Source organism: Melanotaenia boesemani, chromosome 16 (genome assembly GCF_017639745.1).
Source record: "Melanotaenia boesemani isolate fMelBoe1 chromosome 16, fMelBoe1.pri, whole genome shotgun sequence".
NCBI lineage: Eukaryota > Metazoa > Chordata > Actinopteri > Atheriniformes > Melanotaeniidae > Melanotaenia > Melanotaenia boesemani.
The window spans coordinates 9,463,097-9,483,312 of NC_055697.1; the positions used below are offsets into that span (position 1 = coordinate 9,463,097).

At 37.3% G+C, this 20,216-nt stretch overlaps 1 protein-coding gene across 1 annotated transcript; it reads right to left on the reverse strand.

Annotated features, from left to right (window-relative positions):
- Positions 1-2,894: 2,894 nt before the first annotated feature.
- Positions 2,895-20,069, reverse strand: fam204a (family with sequence similarity 204 member A). Its single transcript, XM_042010500.1, has 7 exons — positions 19,700-20,069; positions 19,304-19,388; positions 19,140-19,170; positions 17,232-17,334; positions 15,658-15,747; positions 3,230-3,339; positions 2,895-3,011 (listed from the first exon to the last, which is right to left on the reverse strand). The coding sequence occupies exons 1-7, from the start codon at positions 19,949-19,951 to the stop codon at positions 2,960-2,962; spliced, it is 723 nt and encodes a 240-aa protein (XP_041866434.1). The 5' UTR covers positions 19,952-20,069; the 3' UTR covers positions 2,895-2,959.
- Positions 20,070-20,216: the final 147 nt, after the last annotated feature.

The window sequence follows — 20,216 nt, forward strand, 5'->3', positions numbered from 1 at the left end:
ATTCTCAGTGCACTGCAAAGAACTTTGTACTTAGCTGCCTGAAAATTGGAACCCTAACCTAAGTTTCTTTATACTTTTTGTCTCAGATTATTCAGTTGCTGCTCCAGATGTCACATCAAATGTTTCCCGACTTCTGTAAGTGTGTACAAGTTGCTTCAAATAACACCAAAGTGTTGACATGTTCCCACACTGCCACAACACAGCGTAAACACCACTCATCCAAACACTGTCAAACTAATTTCCTCACACCACAGAGGTTCATTTTGGCTTTCAGATGAATCAATACCTCTTCTAATTATCAATTGTGACACCCATAATGACTGGGAGACTGTAGCTCTGAATAAATGACATGTCTTTTGTGTTATAATTCGGTGCATCTTGACAAACATGACCCATTAAACAACCCTGTGGCCTTTTTCAAGAGTGATGATTACACTAATTAAAACTGCTAAACATCTGAGAGGGGCTGCAGACGTGCCAGAATTAAACAGGTCATTAAATCTGCCAAGGAATACGTCAACATCCTCTCTGCCTGCTGCTCCCACAGTATCCCACTATGGGAAGAAGGAGACAAAAATACCTAGTATCTAAAATTATTCCCACAAAGGAGCTTATTTCAATGTAAAACAGCAACAGCTTGTACTTTTTTTCTTTTTTACAGTACATGCACCACGAGGTGAAAAATACACCATATTAAAGAAAAACTATTAAAAAGAAAAAGAGGACAATTAAGCAGCATATTCCTAATACAATGCTTTCAGATGCAACATTCAACCAGGGAGTTCAGGATCTGTTTGTGTGTTATTCATTGTGACCACTCCATCAGCCTCACTGACAATAATGATACACAAACTGAGCAAAACTCCTCTGAGCTACGCTGTGGTGCTAGGTGTGAGCTGTTTTAAACACCGCTGGCCTTTATCAGCAGCATCTCGGAGAGCTCTCCTCTCCCTTAATCCTCTTCTCACCGGTGATAGCAGCAAGCGATAGTGCTGATGTCTCCTCACCACCGACACATGTTCCCTTTCATACAACAGCAGCTATCCAGCCGCTTAATGGGATTGTTGTTGTTGCTTTTCTAAACCCCGCTTAACACAACAAATACTTTTCCTAGAAGTGGTTCGACTTGTGCCCAAGGAATTTGTCTCCGAGTTTCACAACAAATCATCCTGGGTCAGGGGGCTAAGACTGGCCTCCAGTAACAGACTGCTGAAAACGGCTCCTCAACATGACGAGAGGGAAAAGTGGATTTTCCAGCTTAAGAGCAGAATCATCTCTGCTCAAGGCATTATCCTGTGTTCAAAGAGATTAATAAAGTAAGATGGTATTGATATGCGGCTATGCTGCTCTTGTATCAGCTCTGATTGTGTCTGCTGACATCTTCAAGCTTTAAAAAGTGGCTACATGGGTTTTACATATGGAAAACACAAACACAGATGTTATTATTTTCCTTTGAGCTGAAAAATTTAACATAATAGCAGCTAAAAAAGAACTTAATTAAACCCAACAGAAGCGGCAAAATATTTATTAACTGTGCAAATATCACGCCTCCACTCAGAAATTCTCTGTATATAACTTCCTATGAAATTCCATGAAACTTTCCAAGGTTTTCGAAGTTTTTGTCTTCTTTTGTGCCTGTAATGAAGCATCTCTGCCGTTTCCTCAGTCAAAATCTACTTTTTTCATAGCAGTCATCAAAGTGAAGAAATCCCATGTTGTACTTTGATGTGCTTAACACAAATTTAACTTGCGTCTCATTACAGAGATAATTAATAGTTTAATTAGCAGCAATTCTCACCAACTAGCAGCTTTCCAGACTTATGATACAAAGCTTTTTTTTTCCTTTTAATTCAGTGCATGTTCAACTCTCATCTAGGTTTATTCAGCTCAGGTGTTTTTTTTTTTTAATAAAAATTACCTGCAAACTTTTCTAGCTGATGTTGTGTTAATATTTTTTCTTATACTGGTTCAGCCTGCACAGCAAAGCTATGAGAATAGGCCGCCTCACCAGAGGACAAACTACTAAAATATGTGCAATGCAAACAACTTAGTTGGATTAATTTTAATTCTCATTACCTTGAAGCAAAGCAATCATTTTCTATAGTTTGGGAGAGAAAAAATAGCAAGCATTACGAATAAAAGTAATTATCTTTCTGACGTTTTTTTTTTTTGCATGCGCATTGCAATTAAGACTTCCTGGAATGTGAATGAGCATTTCGGAGGCGTGGGGTGGCTGCAGAGGCAGACGCTGCAGATCTAAAAAGATCAAAGCAAAAGCAACTGGAATCTCTGGTTTTTAGGCACGTTTACAGATGCTGAAGAAAGCTCAGCACACAATGAGCGGCGAGTGTAGGCTTGAAGAAACAGCGCGTGCCTCTTGTTCAGCCTGAGAAACAATAGCATGTCTTCCAGCATGGGTGAGGGCCAACAGCAAAGCCTCTGTTTCAAACTTCCAGTTTACGACCGCTCACAACAGTTTACAGCAGCCAAATTTCATTTTCTGTTCCCAAATCCTATCGCACATTATCCTGTACATTGCATTAGAGCCCTAATCTTTTCTTTCTCTTCCTCTGAAGAAGAAAGGAGCGCCTTCATGATTAACCCACTTTACAGCAATAAATAAACGCATCATCCAGTAATGTACACCAGATTTAATTTGAAGGGAAAAAAGGGCCAGCGCGCTCAAATCACTGCAATGTAATGAAAAATAACACAATGCAGACACCAATGGGCGCCTTAGGAATTAATTTGAATGCTCCATCATTTTTTTTCTCCCTCTTTTACTCTGGATTGGGTTTTTCTCAGCCAACAGCCTGACTTTTTCCCCCTCACATGCTTCTGGTGGAAAGCCTTCAAAATATACAAAAATAATAAAAAGGAAACAGAATCAGTCCTCTGTTGGAAAATAACATTTTTTTTAATAAATTAAAAAAAAAAGTTTTCTCCTTCTCCATGTTTGTCACATGAAACCCATGTTGCTTTTGGTTTCCCATCGTTTCTTCGCCTCAAACCTGCAACACAAACACACACAGACACAAAATAAACATTAAACCACTAAAACCTCTTTAAATGTATTTTAGCTGTCAGCTTAAACCTCTGCATTAGCTACGATTCAAAGTGCAGCTAATTCTTGCAAATGTAGCTCCATCTAAACTGTGCTTGAACCCAGAACGTTGCACATGGCGGTTATGATGATGAACAAATATGAGGAGAGAGATGGACGTCATACCCCCAAGCTATTTGCCTCTTCCTCTTCTGTGCTGCTCTCAGAGCTTCCTCTTCCTGTTTGTGCTGCACAAAGTCACGGCAATCGGCAGCTTGAGCAATTTTCACAGCCATCTTTTTTGGAGACAGACAGAGTAAAAGACCATTAGAGAATGAACATCAATCGTTGAAAAAAATCTTGTCTGCATTGCCTCCTCAGTGCACAGTAAAAACAGTATACGAATGCTGCACTATCCCACAGTATAGTAACTCTTACATGACAACATGTGGCATTAGGGTTAGCAGTTTAGGTGCAAGATACTTCAAAAACATACATCATATATACCCATATAAACACAGGGTGTCCCATTCCAGTCTCAAGTAGAGGATCAGGCTTCTGATCAAGGCATTTTTTTTGTTGATCGATGCGGGGTTTACTGAGTAAAGCTCCACGCCCATTTCTGTTGCCTTTAGTAGGCTTAAAGAACTCATTCAATGTACAATTAGCACGTGGCTAATTAGCATGTCAATGCAAAGACACATAACCAAAGCTATTCATCTTTAATTAAACAGTTGTGTCTCACTGTTATCACCAAATCAGTGAGAGATGGAGGGATAGTTTCAGACAGAGACAGCAGCATTTTCCAGGATGATACATGATGCGTTAAAGGACATTGTTGACTGTAATTTTCTGTAGTTGTGTTTAAAAACAACTGTAAATTCATTCTTCTAATGATACAAATTATTACATGGTTATATTTGTTTAATAAAATGTACATATGGTTTGTACTTGGGCTGTTGGAAAATGCAGGAATCGGACTAAGACTCGGCTGATACTCAATACTAAATGACTCGGGTCAGTATTGGCGACAACATATGTTGATTAGTACAACCCTAGAGTGTGCACACATATATACACAAAAACACAATTAGAAGGTAAACTCAGTTTAACTATTGACTTGTCTTACTTGTGTATAGCACAAGCTGATAGTAAACCTTATAAATGTTTGTAGGTGTACAAAACAATGAAAATGAGGAAATATTCCAAGTGGGAAAACATGAACAAAGCCAAATTTTGTTGCAACTGTCCTTTGCATCATGCTAGAGTTATTCGGGAACCTAAAAGGGCTGTAGAAGAAGAGTTTCTTCTTGTGTTTGGGATCGTCATATTTCTAAATCATGCTGGACCTTCTTCATTACACTGCATGTTGGATAAATGGAAATGGTTTACACTTACTATGTAAAGTGCCTTTTTTAAACTTCGTACAAATCCCACGAAGCCCTTACAATGTGCTTCCCATTCACCCATTTACAGACATATATGAACTACAATGTGTCTTTTTACATGTTTGTACTATTTATGCAGCACTTTCTTTTACAGTCACACACAAGGAGCACATCAGGACTAATGTGAAGTTCAGTGTCTTGTACAAGAACACACCAACACATTGAAGTACTCACCACTTGTCACACCTTTTCACAACTGCCCCATAAAAGTCCAAACTTCCTAAAGTGCCATAAACCTGAACATTGGTATCTGAATTGGCATTTGAGCTAAAACGAATGTTTTTTTACATTATTATCAAAAACTTTAATAACTGGTTTGTTCTTTAATTAAGCTTTTAAGGAAAAGTGGTGAATATTTAAATTCTACTCAGCAGGGGGAAATTATTTTTGCTGATGTTTAGAGAAAGAAAAAATATTTTAAAAGAACATTAAAAAACAGCTCCAAATCAAACTTGTCTTGGGTGGCGCCCAAGCCCAGGATGCAGGGACAGTGTATAGAGGAACTTGTTCTTGTGTAATCCGTGGGAACGTGTGCACCAATAAAGCATAAATATGTCATGTCTTGCTTTTAGAAACCATTCATGAAAGATACAGTATGGCCTACAGTATTGCAAGTTATAAATATTGGTTGAGAAGTGGTATTTTCCAAGTGTTTAGTATAAAAATTAAAAGCCAAAAGTTGTTTTAGGTCGATCTCTTACGGTCCTACATATTTCCCCCCCAGTCTTCAATAGTTTAAGAGACAGTGTAAGAGACACTTTTCTGTTTGGAGTGATGCAGGAAGTCCCTGAAATCAGAAGTGAAGAGAATGACCGTGACTGCAAGAGGCAAACATTCAAATCCCAGAGAAGACATGTGCGTATTGTGAAGCAGAATAATCCCAATAACCCCAGTCACACAGAAGCTCTGGAAACAAAGGAAAAAATCCTGCCGCTTCTTTCACTCCTGAGATAGGTTTATTATTCAAGCAAAGGCAAACTTTGATAAACAACTTGGAACAATTTCACCAAACCTTTGGGTAATTCTCTGTAATATACAGAGAACAATCAGGGGGGAGAGAAAGTCTTAAGGTAATGAAGAAATGTGCCACCACTGCGCCACTTGAAAAAAGAAAAGAAAAGAAAAAGACCTGCTGGAAAAAAATGTTTCAATTATAATTAAGTGGGATAAACTTTATTAGAAAGACTGAAACTAAAATATCTCCTAATGCATGCTGGGATTAAGCAGGTCAGAGCGAGCAGGCAGGAAAAATTAAACTCTAAAGGCTTTTTATCACCATATTTCAGGAACCAAGGGTGTAAAATGTTCTAATTTGGGATACATTAAAAGCCATAAAGGTCTTTCAAAAAGATTAATGGTACTTTGCTTGGATTTAAGATAAGGGCTTCGGCTGGCTGCAAGTGCTGGGCTACGGCTGGGCCCTCAAGGCATTCATCTATACAGTCACTGGAAGATTTGTGAAAGCGTCTGAATAACCTGAAGCGTACATGCTATGACAGTTCCCCAGTTCTTTGCCATTTTAAACATTTTAAATTCCTCAAATCATGTTTTCTCCTCTTAAAAAAAAGGAGTTATAACGGATGATTGCTCAAACATTTGCAGTAGATTTCCAAGCAGATAAAACCCTTCTGGGTGTTCCCTGCTCCTTGTTGGAGCAGTGTAGGTGCCAAATGCTTCTGAGCACCTCCGATGCACGATGAGATTATTAAGCATGCGCTTATTAAATTTGTTGACAAATCCTCAAACAGCTTCTGCTCTTTGCATCTGCAAGAAGAAGAAGAAGAAAAACGGGCTCGTTTTGGGAGGAAATCAAATGAAACTGCATGATGCTAAATGGTTTCATTTGGAGATTTACAGACAGAGCTTTTTCTTTTTTTTTCTTACACACGGATTATCCACATTAACCAGCTCTCCTGTTGGGATGCATCTGAAAAGGTCTTCTTGAAAATATGCCTTCTAAACATTCCTAAAGCAAAATTAAAACCCACCTCTATGGACCTCCTTTTCCCTCTTTTTTTGAATTCACAACATAGTCGTTATCATATTTAATGCATTAAAGGTCTTTAATTTTCCTCTTCATTTTGGTCTTTTTTTTTTATCAGTTTCGTCTGCTCTCCAATTGTCTTTACTGAGGCTCAACATTAATGTCAACTAAGTTACCTAGGAGACAGAACAGATCAAAGAGACAAAAAACCCCTCAAATGTCTGATTAATCAAGCCTGCAAACAGCTTATTTCTTTTAGCCTGCATGCAAGTATGAAAATGAGATTCCGAGAGCAGTACATTGTGCAGATTTGTTCATTCTTATCTGAACAAAGCCAGCGGCAGCTTATTTCATGGATCACTGGCACTGTCAGCGCTGTGGAGCCGAGCAGGTGACGGCTCCTCTTTCTGTGGCGAGAACAAAATTAGCAAAAAGTCGGCACAAATTAGCCTCTCATATTTTCAGTAATATGACATTATTTTTCATTTACTTTTTTGATCCACTTTTCAGGATTTTTTTTTCCTCCCTCTTCCCCTTGCCTGCGTCTTAGTGCCAAATCCGTTCACATCAGAGGCTGGTTAAAAATAAGAATGGGAGTACAAAGCAGGAATAAAGGGAAGAGACAGGAAACCTTCTGCATTCTTTGTTTATGTGGCACCTAAAAAGCATTTCTTCCCACTCCACCACAAATTAATGTACAATTAAGTGTCCATCATGGGTATGGTTCTGTGCAGTATTCCTCTCTCTTGTGTGGCCCTGCTAAAAACAAGGTTTATTCAGAGGATTAATTCTCTGACCTTTGAAAGATTTGAAGGCAAAAAAAAAAAAAAAAAAATCATCCTGCACAATGCTGGCACTGCAGCAGCAGCTTAGGGCCAGTGTGTGTGTGTGTGTGTGGGGGGGGGGGATGGGGGGGGGGTTAAGTCAATAGTACCGTTTTCTGTTCATTCATGTTTGGGTCGTCAAGGAGATTCAAGTGGAGACCTAAACATGACGCCACGACAAGAAGGAAGAAAGATAGCAGTGCTGTGCATAAGACAGACCAAGTCCATTTGAGAAACATTTTTACACTTTTTCCTTTTGTGTGTCTGTCTTATTGCATCATTACTGAGGCGTTTGATAAATGAGTAGCATGGGGGATCACAAAAACAGTGTGGCAATTAACGTGCAGAAAGACAATAGCTGAATGAAAGATGAGAAAAACGCGTCTCCATGTGGATAAAGTGTTAAAGCTCCTATTAACAATATGAAATAAATGATGGCTTTAAGGAAGAAATGGCCTTAAACCCATTCATAAATTTCCTATCCAGGAAGCCACTTCCAATTAAAACGTGTGAGAGGTGGATTAACAAGGGCTATATGGCTTTGCCTCACTAAATCACCTCCCCGAGCTGCTCTGCTGCATTTGACGTGTAAACGATTAATGACCAGCCTAATTCCTTTATCACACTACCTTAATGCCTAAATAATGTGGCCTTAGTCAACTTTGGAAAGCAGGGCTATATAAGAAAGGAATGAATATCAGATTAGGCAGCTTGTGTGTTATTTTAGCATAATTTCTTGGTAAAAAAGGCAGAGGGAAGAGGCAAAATGCGTCTCTGGCTGCAAAGCCTCAGTGTTGCAGGATCACTGGGAGGGTCAAAAGACCAAAGGGTCAATCAATACCACCCGTATCGTATTCAAAAAGGAAGGAGTACAAAGTTTGCTCAGTTAGTCCATTTGGAATCGCTAAAGTAGAGTAATGGATCAGAGTTCTTAAACAATAACCAGGAGAAAACACTCAAATCTTTGGGCTTGTTTAACTGGTTTTTCTTTTCCAGTCAACAAGCAGGTTGTTAAATTAAACATTAAAATTTCAAGTTTCAAAATCTCAGAGGTTATAAAATGAGAATAAATCAAAATATTTGACACAAATAAGAAAGAATGAAAATCAGCATTATTGTTGTTTTATAGCAATGTTTTCAAAATTGATGCTTAAATTGATGTTTAAGAGAAGAGAATACGATTTAGGACACTCGTGCAATTATTTTGAATATACGTTTGACGTCTGTGTGTTTAAGTTAATGAAATGACAGCTTATAAATCAGCAAAGCATTTATTGACTTTATTATAGTGAAGTAGCTTGACGTACCAACAGATTATATTTTGTAAGTGTTCTACTTTTTTGTAAACCTTTAACATGTAAAGTTTGCTAGCACTACAAACCCGCTGCTAGCAACTACAGCTCTTAATTAGAAATAGCAGAAACGAAAAGTTCCTTCTGAATTGTTGCACAAAGTAGAAATGATCTAACAAAGTCCATCAAATCTGCATTAATTTGCCCAACTTGAGCTAATTTATATAGTTAGATTCCTATACTTGCCAGGCAAGTAACTGAGTAATGGAAGAACTTTAAAGCTCATTCATTACCTACATAACGACCTTTGTAATATCACGTTACGAAAACAGCAACACCCCAGTTAATGATTTAATTCAGTAATCCAACGAAAGAGAATAAGTTTTAATCTGTTTAAAAATTCACAGCTACATAAGAACCATAAATCCAAGTAATGCAACAGGCATCTTCATGCTACTTAGTCCCCAAAAGTTTATCAGTTTTCTGTGTGTGGGGCTTCATAAGAGCTTTTAGTAGTCTCGCCTCTACTTTGACAAACAGAATCACACGGTGAGTAAAAAAGAAAGCCACTCCAGGGAAGAGTAGGCATGGCTCATCTTTCTATTCTAGTAATCTGATGCTAGATACACATGTCATGTCATCTTCAGGGACTAGACACACACACACACTCGTACACAATTTAAAAAAATAAATAAATAAAAAAAATCTCTGAAAGTTCGCCTGCTTTATGCACATGCCATTATCTTGCCTCTTCTGAGTAGGGTAGGCTTATTAGCAAGCTTTGAACTCACACTTACAATAATATGCCATCAACAGTTTTATAAGCTAATTAGAAAAAACAGTTTAATTAATGAGTGACTGGCAATAAAATGGCAATCATGAAAAAGGAAACTGAGGGTGCTAAGCTTCCACTACCACCAATTAAGGCCTAATTACAAACAAATTATATATGTGTTTTGCTGTGGGCTTTAATATAAAAATGGCTTTAATTAAAAGAGAAAACATGCTAATTAATTAAACAGCACACAAATCTACATTGAAAAGTATGCTTTGTCTATCAAGTAATTAATGAAATACAATAATCCAAATGAGATTCTCAGGCATTTGATAAAAGCTTAGTACCCATTTCAAAATCCATTTCAAAATTAATGGGCGAACATTTAATGTGAGTCATCCAGAGATACAATAAAAGTTCATTCAGTGATAAATTGCTTATGCTGAAGAAAAAAAAATTAAACAAAGAGGAGAGTTTCCTTAAACTCTCTACAAGGTGGCCCGGGGGGGCTTGCAGGGGAGATGGAGTCAGACTCCTGCTCTGATGTGGGGCGGGGAAAGTCAGGATCTGATAAAGCTCACTTTCCACAAAAGCTCTGCTCATTAATTTTTCGATTACAAACACGGGACACGGCAGGGAGAAGGTGGTGAGAAGAAAAAAGGTGTTAAATAACATAAATATCATGAAACCCTCTTAGTTCAGCTCTTTGTTTCAACTAAGCCACCATGTCTCCTCTGACAAAATGCTGCACCACCTTTGTTTCACAGCATTTAAGCGAGGCTTTCCAAAGGGTAGATTTCAAGGACAGTGGGGCTTTTCCTTTCAGCTGCTGCTTCTATTGAAATATGAGCTTCAACATAATGAGGGATAATATAACCATCCGCATGTTCAAAAGCCACGGAAATAGCTTCAGTTATTACATATTCATGTGGTTAATTGTTGCATAGTCTATTAGGAGGGACCCATTTTTAAATAGTTTCATTAATCGGGTTAATCTTGGACAAATCAGTCTACAGAAAGGTCCAACCGTGAAGGTCCAGCCACTGGTCATGAATAAAGCTACCAGTATAATACAGTAGTTTCACAGACATTTCGTAGAACCAGAAGGACTTCAGACTAACCAGCCAAGACAAACATAACAGTATTTAAACTTAACCCTGATGTTGGTGGAATCAGCGAAAAGGCTATAAGGACCTGAACAAGCTCAGGTTATCACAGGGAAAGCAAAGTTTTGACATATCTATGATGTCAGCTGGTTGTCATTCACATCCTCCAGATATCCATGTATTCATCTGAATGAATGTTCAGTCATCCAACTACTACTGTATAAATCATGACACTGTAGCAATTTAACAGCGACTACGTGTGAAACCTTTCTTTGTCCTTTATATTGCCAGATTTTTTTAAATTAAGATGTCTATTAGGAGTTTATGTTTTGAAATGGTAATGGCACTATAGTAGTTGTGATGAGGGGGAACCCTAAGCTCTACCGTGGTGCGACGCAACATTGTCGGGAAATGTACTCGTACTGTACATCACAGAATATCTGCTAACAATTTCAACTCTGTCACTCTGCTTAATAACAGAAATGCTTGGTGTTGAATCTATTATGTTACAATAGGCAATAACTGCAATACTTTGACAATAATTCCAATAAATTAAAAAAAAAACATCCATGTGGCTCTAAATGTATGCGTCTTTAACATTACACATAAATGAGGCATAAGGATACACATAATACCACCATGAAGCTGATTAAGCCATGGCATTGATGGCAGATTTATTTATTAGGTAGTGTTTTTGTACAGTTGTGATTATAGACTGTTTCTGAGGGACATTTCTTTAACCAAAAAAAAAAAAAAAAAAAAAAAAACACTGATTGCATCATTTCATTCAATTGTCTTGAATTTTTTTAAGTACAATAATCATTTAACAAAAACAATGGTGATCTACTTTTAACAAGAACTACAAGACGTTTGTAAAGTTACATCATCTCTGAAGTCATGTAAACATGTCCAGGTCATCCAGGTTGTGGTTGCTGTAAACGGTTAAATAAAGTCAACCAGACTTTTGTTTCTTGGTTCTTGAAGATGTTTCATCTCACATCTAAAATGCCTCTGATGAAGCCTGAACAGAACTGAAGAAGACTTTCAGATGAGAGGCGAAACATCTTCAACGACCAAGAAATGAAAACCCAGTGGACTTTATTCAAGTGCTTACGAACAGTGGTAATGGTTTACTAGTTCAACTAGTTCATATATCTTGGCATAAAATTGCAAACTGGTGGAAATTTCTAAATCTTGTGTTTAAAACATAAAATAGATTTTGCAGTAAAACATGGAGACAAGGACCCTAAACCAGTACTCGTGATCTTCAGGGCCCTCAGGTGGAACTGCATTAAAAACAGACCCAGTGGTTGAAATCAGTGGATGGGCTCATCAGCAAAGGTTTCCTACAGATGGGACGAATCCAATGTTGCAGCTTGTCTTTAAATATATAAATAAGCTTTAAATATATAAACTGCACATAAAATAAACAACAAACCTATTTGTCATTTTTTTAGTTTACACAATATTTTGCACAGATTTATTTACCAAGAAAAAAATCAATCTCAAATTTGCACAGGTGAACGATTTGGAGCCTCCTGTCAGGCTTTCAGCAGCTTTTAATGTGTGTGTCCGTCACTGCTTGTTATGAAAATTACTGAATTAATTTGCCTATATGCAACTTGCTGAGGCCCCAGTTTTTTAACTGAAGGACTTGCACTTTTTAAACTGTAACTACTTCAGAGGGAAGCAGCTTCTATTTTAACGTGGTTTTGTTTCCTCTAAAGCTTTTGAAAAGAAATCTAAACCTGCTGCAGAGGATCAGCTAACAATTTTATATGAAAAAAACTTTATTAGCAACGTTTACAGTGTGTTGTCAAACCAGTGCAGATAGTATTAATATTTTATTACCTTAAAGAGAATGTAATTTCTTTGCAACATCTCTGGGGGCGTTAAAACTAAAGATGTCTACATGAATTAATCTAAAACAAAGGTTTTCGACCATGGGAAATATTTAAAAGCAGCAATAAGAGTAAAAACTGCAGTATCAAAGCAGAGAGCCTAAGAAGTTTGAAGGATGAAAGAGCAGACGCTTCAAAAACGGCTTTTAATCTAATTATTTTAATGCTGAGATTTGGAAAAATAAAAGACAAAGAAAAAAGAAAGTAGAGCAAATGAAAATCATTAATTGATTCGTGAGAGCAGAAAACAACAGAAATAAACATTTTTCTCTTATAAAAGGGGACATTCTGACAGCAAGCTTTCTGTCTCTCTTTTATTTCCCTTTGCTTTGAGGAGATAAGTGGGAAAGCGTTTGATTGAGGATGTAAATACGTTGAAACATTGTCATCCAAGATGTACCAGTTTTTCTTTACAGAACAATGCCTAGAGGGACAAACAGGCCTCGTTACTTCTTCATAGCTGTCAAAATGCTTTTGCATTTTTTTATAAAAAAGAAACCTGCTGCTATTCTTCCAGTGAAAAGCCTGCCATGATCATGTCTTGCTGTTATGACCGTAAACAAATTAAACATCTAAGCCATTCTAAACCAAATGAGGCACTCTGTTATAACCTTGAAATTGATTCTGGCCACAACGGAGATTATTGATCCTCTAACTGTTTTGTCACCGTGCTGTCAAATGTGAACAGGATCAGTGTAAACAAACATTACTTTAAATGCAATCTACATTACCAGCGTCGTTTAAGATATACTTTAATCCTTTCTAACTGATGCAAAATCCTCCAAACTTTTTTTTTTTTTAGCTGTTGGCTTATAGCTCCTTTTCTACTTTTCTATATATTGTTTGTGGGACTGCCTTTCTTCTAACACAAAAGTCAACATAAATGACTCCTGCATCATTTTGGTTTCAGGGATTTGAAAATGGTCAATTCCTTACTTCCTTGAAATGAAGTTTTTACTGCTTGACAATGAGTCGCGGCTGCCAAACTGCTGTCACGTCTCATCACGGTTCTGGCAAGACATGAGGCAGGTGCCAGGGAGGCGAGAACCTGAGCTCAGACTAAAACCAATCCACCGGTGCTGTAAGAGGCTTTCTGAAAGTACAGCCCAGGTGCCACTCACAAGAGCTTCCATTCAACTCCCCCATATTTGACCAGTCTGGTAGCAGTTAAGATGGGAATATGAAAGGACTCTGAAGCTGCAGACCAATGTTACATATTGGAGTTAACAAACCATGTTTAAAATGCCAGTTCAGTGAATTGGACAATGGCTTTCTTTTTCTTTAAAGATCACTCTCTCAAGAACATGTTTACTAAGAATATGAACAAAGTAAAGAAATATGTAAATATACATTCTGTAACAAGGTCTCTCTAAGGCGATGTATTGTTTATGTGTGGTTGCATGTGTTGAATGTCTGACTTTTCAAAAGTCAGAGATGTTTTTATGTACTTTCTGAGGCATCACTTGTCAGTGAGAGAACAACACAGGAAGATGTTATTTCAATCGATCCTGTATCTAGAAATAAAAGCTGTATCCATTTTTCTCACAGTGTTAAATGAATCACTAGAAACACCCAGCTGAATCTTCATAAGAAACCAAAAGTTTCTTTCTCTAAAGAAAAGAAAAACTTGGGTAAAACTTGGAACTGAAATTCAGTATAATAAAATAAAACACTCAGTCATAATGTTGGGAGTAGGTACAAAGGAACAATGAAAAGGTTAGAGCACATCAGCTGTTTAACTTTCATGGCTGAGATTCAGCATACAGACTTCTGAGTATTACTGACTTAAATCTCTGTCATAAAATGAATTATGGAACCATCTGGACACCACTTCCAAAAGCCTGCAGTCTCTTCATTTCTAGCTGTATCAATTGGTACATGATACGACATTAGAAGAAATTAATCTGCTGCCTAAGCCCAAACAAAATGACTTTTACACTGTTCACTTCCTGCACAACTTCTTCTCGAGCTATTCCTACAATGTTGTGCTGTTTTCTCATTACAATTTAGAAAGAAAACTGCAGTGAGTCCAGTCTTGAGATGCCATCATAAAGAGTTATGTTGTAGTGTTGACATCACAATTTGCTTGCATCCTGAACAGTGCAACAACCGCAGTTGCAGCTTTACACTCCCAAATAACAAAAGAAACCATTAAACAGCCAAAAAGCTGACAATAACAGAGAATAACATCAAGGGATATCTTGTACAGAGCTGTAACGCTGTCCAGTTTGCTATTCCATACAGTACATTTTTTGCTGGTTTTGGTCATCTGGAAGAAACGTTATACACAAGAGCTGAGAAGGGGTACCTAAATATTTATTCAAAAAATTTACTCTCCTACTGTGCTTGCAGACTGGAACACGTAGATCACGCAGCTCAACTTCATTGTGCACATACTGACTGAGACGAATGGATGAATTAAGAATCTACAGCATCCTATCTTGTTAAAAACTGCATAACAAAGTGCAATAAATTCACACTTCTGACTGCCATCCTCCCAAAAGCAGTAGCAGCTACTGGGTATTGTAGTATTACTCTCTGTTATGGAAAATACACTTAAATGCTTTGAAGTACTAGCTGTAAGTTACACCTACAATATCATGAAAGAATGTTGTAGATTTTTGTTTTTTTATGTTGAGAAACACAGAGGATATTATTAAAAGGTGAATGGCCCCTCCCATTTTCGCAACTCTACTGAAATCCAAGCCTGGCAGTAAAACCTGAGTCTGCACTACGTTCCATCTTTGTGTTGCTGCCATTCTAAAATGTAAATGGTCACATGCTGTACGCAGCATGCATCATAAAACAAAGAAGTTTAACTTTGATTTTCAAAGTGCAACTACTCCCTTGGTGGAGAAGTAACACCGCAACTGTGTCTTTAAACATATGTGTGTGGGCTACATTTTATGCTAAATTAGTTTCAAACCACTTGATCCTTGATGCCTGCCAAGGCGGTTAGTTACAAAACTTCAGGCAGTGCATTTAGGGACATGTACACTTCAAAGGTATGAAACTCTTACCTGGAGAATGATTTAACAGTTGGCTTGAAAGCAATGTACCCTTCATTAAAAGGCAGAGCCAAAAGTCCTTTAGACACTGCAGCACTTCAAAACTAAGGGGAGGGCTTTCCATTAACTCAATGGAAAAGGGCTGCAGGACTGAATGGTGGATGTCTGCATGTGTTTTTGTTCCTCTATGTCTTTGCTGCAGAAATGGCCACGGATCCATTAGCCTGATTTGTCACAGAGGGAGCACCCCAAAGATCTCTTATCAGCTCTACGTACCTCTCGAGTGGCGAGTCTGTCGCTCATCTCCTCCGCCTTTGCAATGTCCCCTTCAGCTATGGCCCTCTCTATGCTCTTTTCTAGGCCGGACTGCAGAAGAGGGGGAAGAAAAAAAAATCTGATTTTTTTTTCTTTATTATTTGAAATAGGGGGTAGAGAGAGAGAGGAAAAAAAAATCAAAGAGTAACTTCAAAAGTCCCCAGGGCCTTATTTTTAATATGATTGCCATTACTACAAATATGTAGATTTTGCTTCACAAATGAAAACCTTTTTGATTGGATATTAGTGAGGAAATCTTAGAAATGCTACAGGAGATTACCAAACATAAATGTGCTTCTTTAATTACACATTTCCATTCCAGGCCTAGGCGGAGAAAAAGAGGGGGGGTGCAGCCCTCAGTTACTGATGGCAAGCTAGTTCTGCTGTGATGAGCCCATAGGAGAGATTTTTTCACATTTCTCCAGCCTTCCCAAAATTTCATCAGGGTAGGGAAATACACCAAAAAGAGGCTGTAATTATTAATTAGTTTCATTTAATGTATTTCTGAGTCACTGTATAAGTAACAGAACACAAGGTTTAAAATGAAACAAATTAGGGAATTATCTTTCCTGTAACTCATAAACAAAACTCAAGCTGACAAATCATCGTTTTATATGACTAGAAATGTGCTTTGGGTTACTGAATAGCAGCTGTCAGTAGATGAATTATGACATCAGGCCAATGGTAGCTATGATATATTTATCGTTCTCCCCCAAATGGCTGTATGAAAGTCTGGCCAGTGTTAAAATAAAATTAATTATAAGGATCTGCATTTGAGGAATGAATGAGTCCCTCATTATGATGATGTGACAAGTTCTGTTTCATTCAGCTTAATCATTTCTTTTAGCTCCCTCATAGTTGCTCAATTCAAAATGAGGCAAAATCAGCAAAAACTCAATTTTATGCTGCTCTGAGATAAATTAAGCACAAAATACTCCAAAATAATCATTAAAGGGATTTCAAATTGAAATGAGAACAGTCCCCATTCACTGGGTCAGTTATAATGTTCTTCAAGCTTGCAAATGTTTTACTTCCTTGGCAATTTGCAAGCGTTTGCAGAAAATGTTCATTCCTCCTTCAGTGCAGAAATGTTGTCCAATAAAAAAAAAGTTTAGCTTTGAGTTTTTTAATTATGAATTCTGTTGAAGTAGTTGCACGTATTCATTTATTATATAACCATCGCTTTAAATGTTTCAGCTACATATTCAACACCGTGATCTTTTGTGAAGAAACATTTAAATTTCTATTATGCGTTTTCTAGAGAAAAACCCACATCTCACCTTAATCTTAACCATACCAGAAAGGAGATTCATCCTAATCTTATCACTAAACGTGGCTGAGCATAATCCCTAATATTCTTCTCTCTGTCAGGTTGACTTACTACAAAGGGTTCTTCTAATCCAGATGTCATATCACATAAAACAATGAGACGCTACAGTGGCGCTGAGACACAAAGGATGTAGAGGTGTTACTAACAGCTACGACAGACGCAGAATTCAACCTCAGAAGATAAGTTGGAAGGAAGTCTTTGTTACCTTCGGAGGGGGTTTGGAGCATGCAGGCGGGTGAAATCGATCATTTACACCAAAATACTGCTTAAGCTCATCCCAGTGCTTCTCTCGCTCTTCTTGATGCTCTCTGACAACAACAAAATGTGTCTGTTAATGTTGACAATGTGTAAAGCAGCATTGTAGTGAGGCAAACCATATTTAGTATTTCTATTCCTTCTTTGAACTGGATTTTATTTCTGGAACGATGCAGAAGTTAGATGTGGTGTGTTTTTTTTAATAGTTTTTTTCCCCCAAGTAGAAAAACATGTACTGTAGGTCTAAAAACCTGTTGAGGATAACAGCCATTTGTGAAGGAAATTACTGCTGTCACTAGTTATATTATAAGATAATATAACTTAATTTATTTATATATATATATAAAATATATATTGGTACTATGAGTTAAACGGCTGCACCTTTTGCAATTAACACACAACGAAACTTTTTGTGTTTAATTGAACTGAACACAGTAACACCCATTTTATTTTTATCACTATTACAAAGTTGTCTTGTACAACATAGGCCCCAAAAACTCTGCTGTAGTTCAGTGATTCAGTTTATCTCCAGGTGCTTAACTTTTCATATTTCTTTAACTGAAAACACCACAACTTGGTTTTGGGATGTTTTTGTTTTCAAGGAACGTGTAAAGTGAAAAATCAAAAGAAACGCTTAACACTTAGAGTGGTAGAAAGATAGAGGACAAAGGATGCCATAGGAGCCATTTATCTCTTGTCAGTAATGATTTAACTTTGTTAGATAGTTTTTATTTAGTTTGAGAACATTTTTTCTTGTTATTTAGCTAAGTTTCTTTGTTTTTGTTTAGTTAAGAGCCATTTGTGATGACTACATTTATAAAAATGGTGTCAGGTATAGGACCAAAATGCACTGGGGTGGCATATGTTTTTTTTTTTTACCAGCACATAAAATCTTATGGACTTTGTTTTTCACGTGTAGAGAACTTGTCCCTGGTGCATCCGTGGCACTTTTGTTATATGTTTTTTTTTTTTGTTTTGTTTTTTTTATTAAAGAACAGCCTAAAACTATTAATGGGTTCAGGATTTATTAGTTTACTAAATATCAGTCTTCAATAGTTGCTGCTGGATTCTAGTGATGTCAAGATAGTGTGAAATTCAACTAGCTATTAATGTGTGAAAATTAGAAAAAATGCATTCTGTTTGTTGCACTTGTTCATCATTTTTAAGCTCCACCAGATGAGATTTTTATGTTCCATTCGAGCTTTTGCTCTATGTGCATCTATTTTACCCATGTATTTTCTTCAAGTATACTTCCGCTGTCTGCTGTGGGTCAGTTACCATTATTGTATGATCTCATAACCACAATTACTAGAGTTGCCTGGAGTTATTTAATAGTTTGCAAATACCTGTTAACAGAATTGATGTATTTGTGCCACTATTTTCAGTTAATTTTCCACCATTTGCAACAAATTGTTTATTCCAAAACACTCATATTTGAATGACTACATTTAATAAGGATCTAATTAAATTATCCTGGATTTAGTTATGAGGTCAAACACTGCAACCTAACTTTGGACATCATTTGAGCTCAAGTCAAAGAAAAAAGTAAAGCCAATAACTTGATAGATGTCATTAGTTGGACTGGCAGCAGAAAAGAGGAAGTCAAAGGGCTTTATCACAAGACTAGAAATTATCCACACGCTCATACCTCTACTCTTATTTGTATGCTGTATTACTATATCATCATTTGTGTCACGACCAACTAGTGCACTGTGGGTGCAACATCCCTTAAAGTTAATGCTCTAGCAGAATGTATATTTCAATAATAAGTAATAAAAATGTATCTCACTTTATATGCTTTTTCAATGTCAACACACTGTATAAACACTCCTGAAAGGACACTGCAATGAGTTTGTACCTTGTCTCTGTAGGTTTCTCAATTCCTGCTCCTGTAAAACATATAGTTCACATTTTGTCACATGTTTGCATGCAAATTTATACCCGCTAATCAGAAATTTTAAAATACACAAACAGTGCAAAAATAAGCTTTAACACACTGTCAGTGTTGATCATTGCTATTACCTTTCTTGCATCTTCTTCTTTTTCTTTTCTCTGGAATCTTCATTGCCTTAATTTCATCTTTCTTCTTCCGGAGTTCCTCAAATTTCTTAAAAGAAATACATATTTCATTTACAGAACCACAAACCTTGATCTATTTTTGCTGGAAGCCATGCAATGTTGTACACATGCTCTAACGGGACTTTTACGCCTAGTTTGTATCTTTACTTTTATTTTTATTTTTTAATTTTATTTTTTTTAGGCGTCGCCTTAAGTCCAAGCAGGTGTGGAGATACTAATACACTGTAATATAGCTTGAGGTTTACATTTACTTTTACAGACAGCACCAGTGGAGCTAACCTGTAGCTGTTTCTGTAGTAGCTGCTAACCTAATGCTTGGCATAGCTAAGAACATCCTACCTGCAACATTTCCTGGGAAATACCAGGCATACTGCTTGTCGAACAATCACTGGCAGTGTTAGAGGACTGTGCCTCAACCACCGAACCGGGATTTCTAGCGGCACAGCTGAAAATTTCAGCAGGACCTTTTTCATTGTCCTTGTGGTCGTTATCATCTTTTTGCTCGTCTTCCTCCTCCTCGTCAGGACTAAGCTCATCTTCGGTTATACCCTTTGGCAAAAGTCCGCTGTACATACCTACTCTAGTTAACATACGGATTATGTACGCATTTATCACTAGAGTATATTGAAAACGGACAAAAATCAAAAAGCTGTATTGAAAACAGTTCAGAGCAAGTTCTCATTTCCGGGTAAACACTATGACGCCTGTGTTAGAATCGTGTTCATTGGCTGATAGCGAGCAGCAATGAACAGATTGTCCAATCAAACGTGCATTCCGGACATTCTGAACAGAGGCGCGTGGGGACGAAACAACCGCTCTCATTGGCTGTTTTCTTTTATTTATTTATTTATTTTTC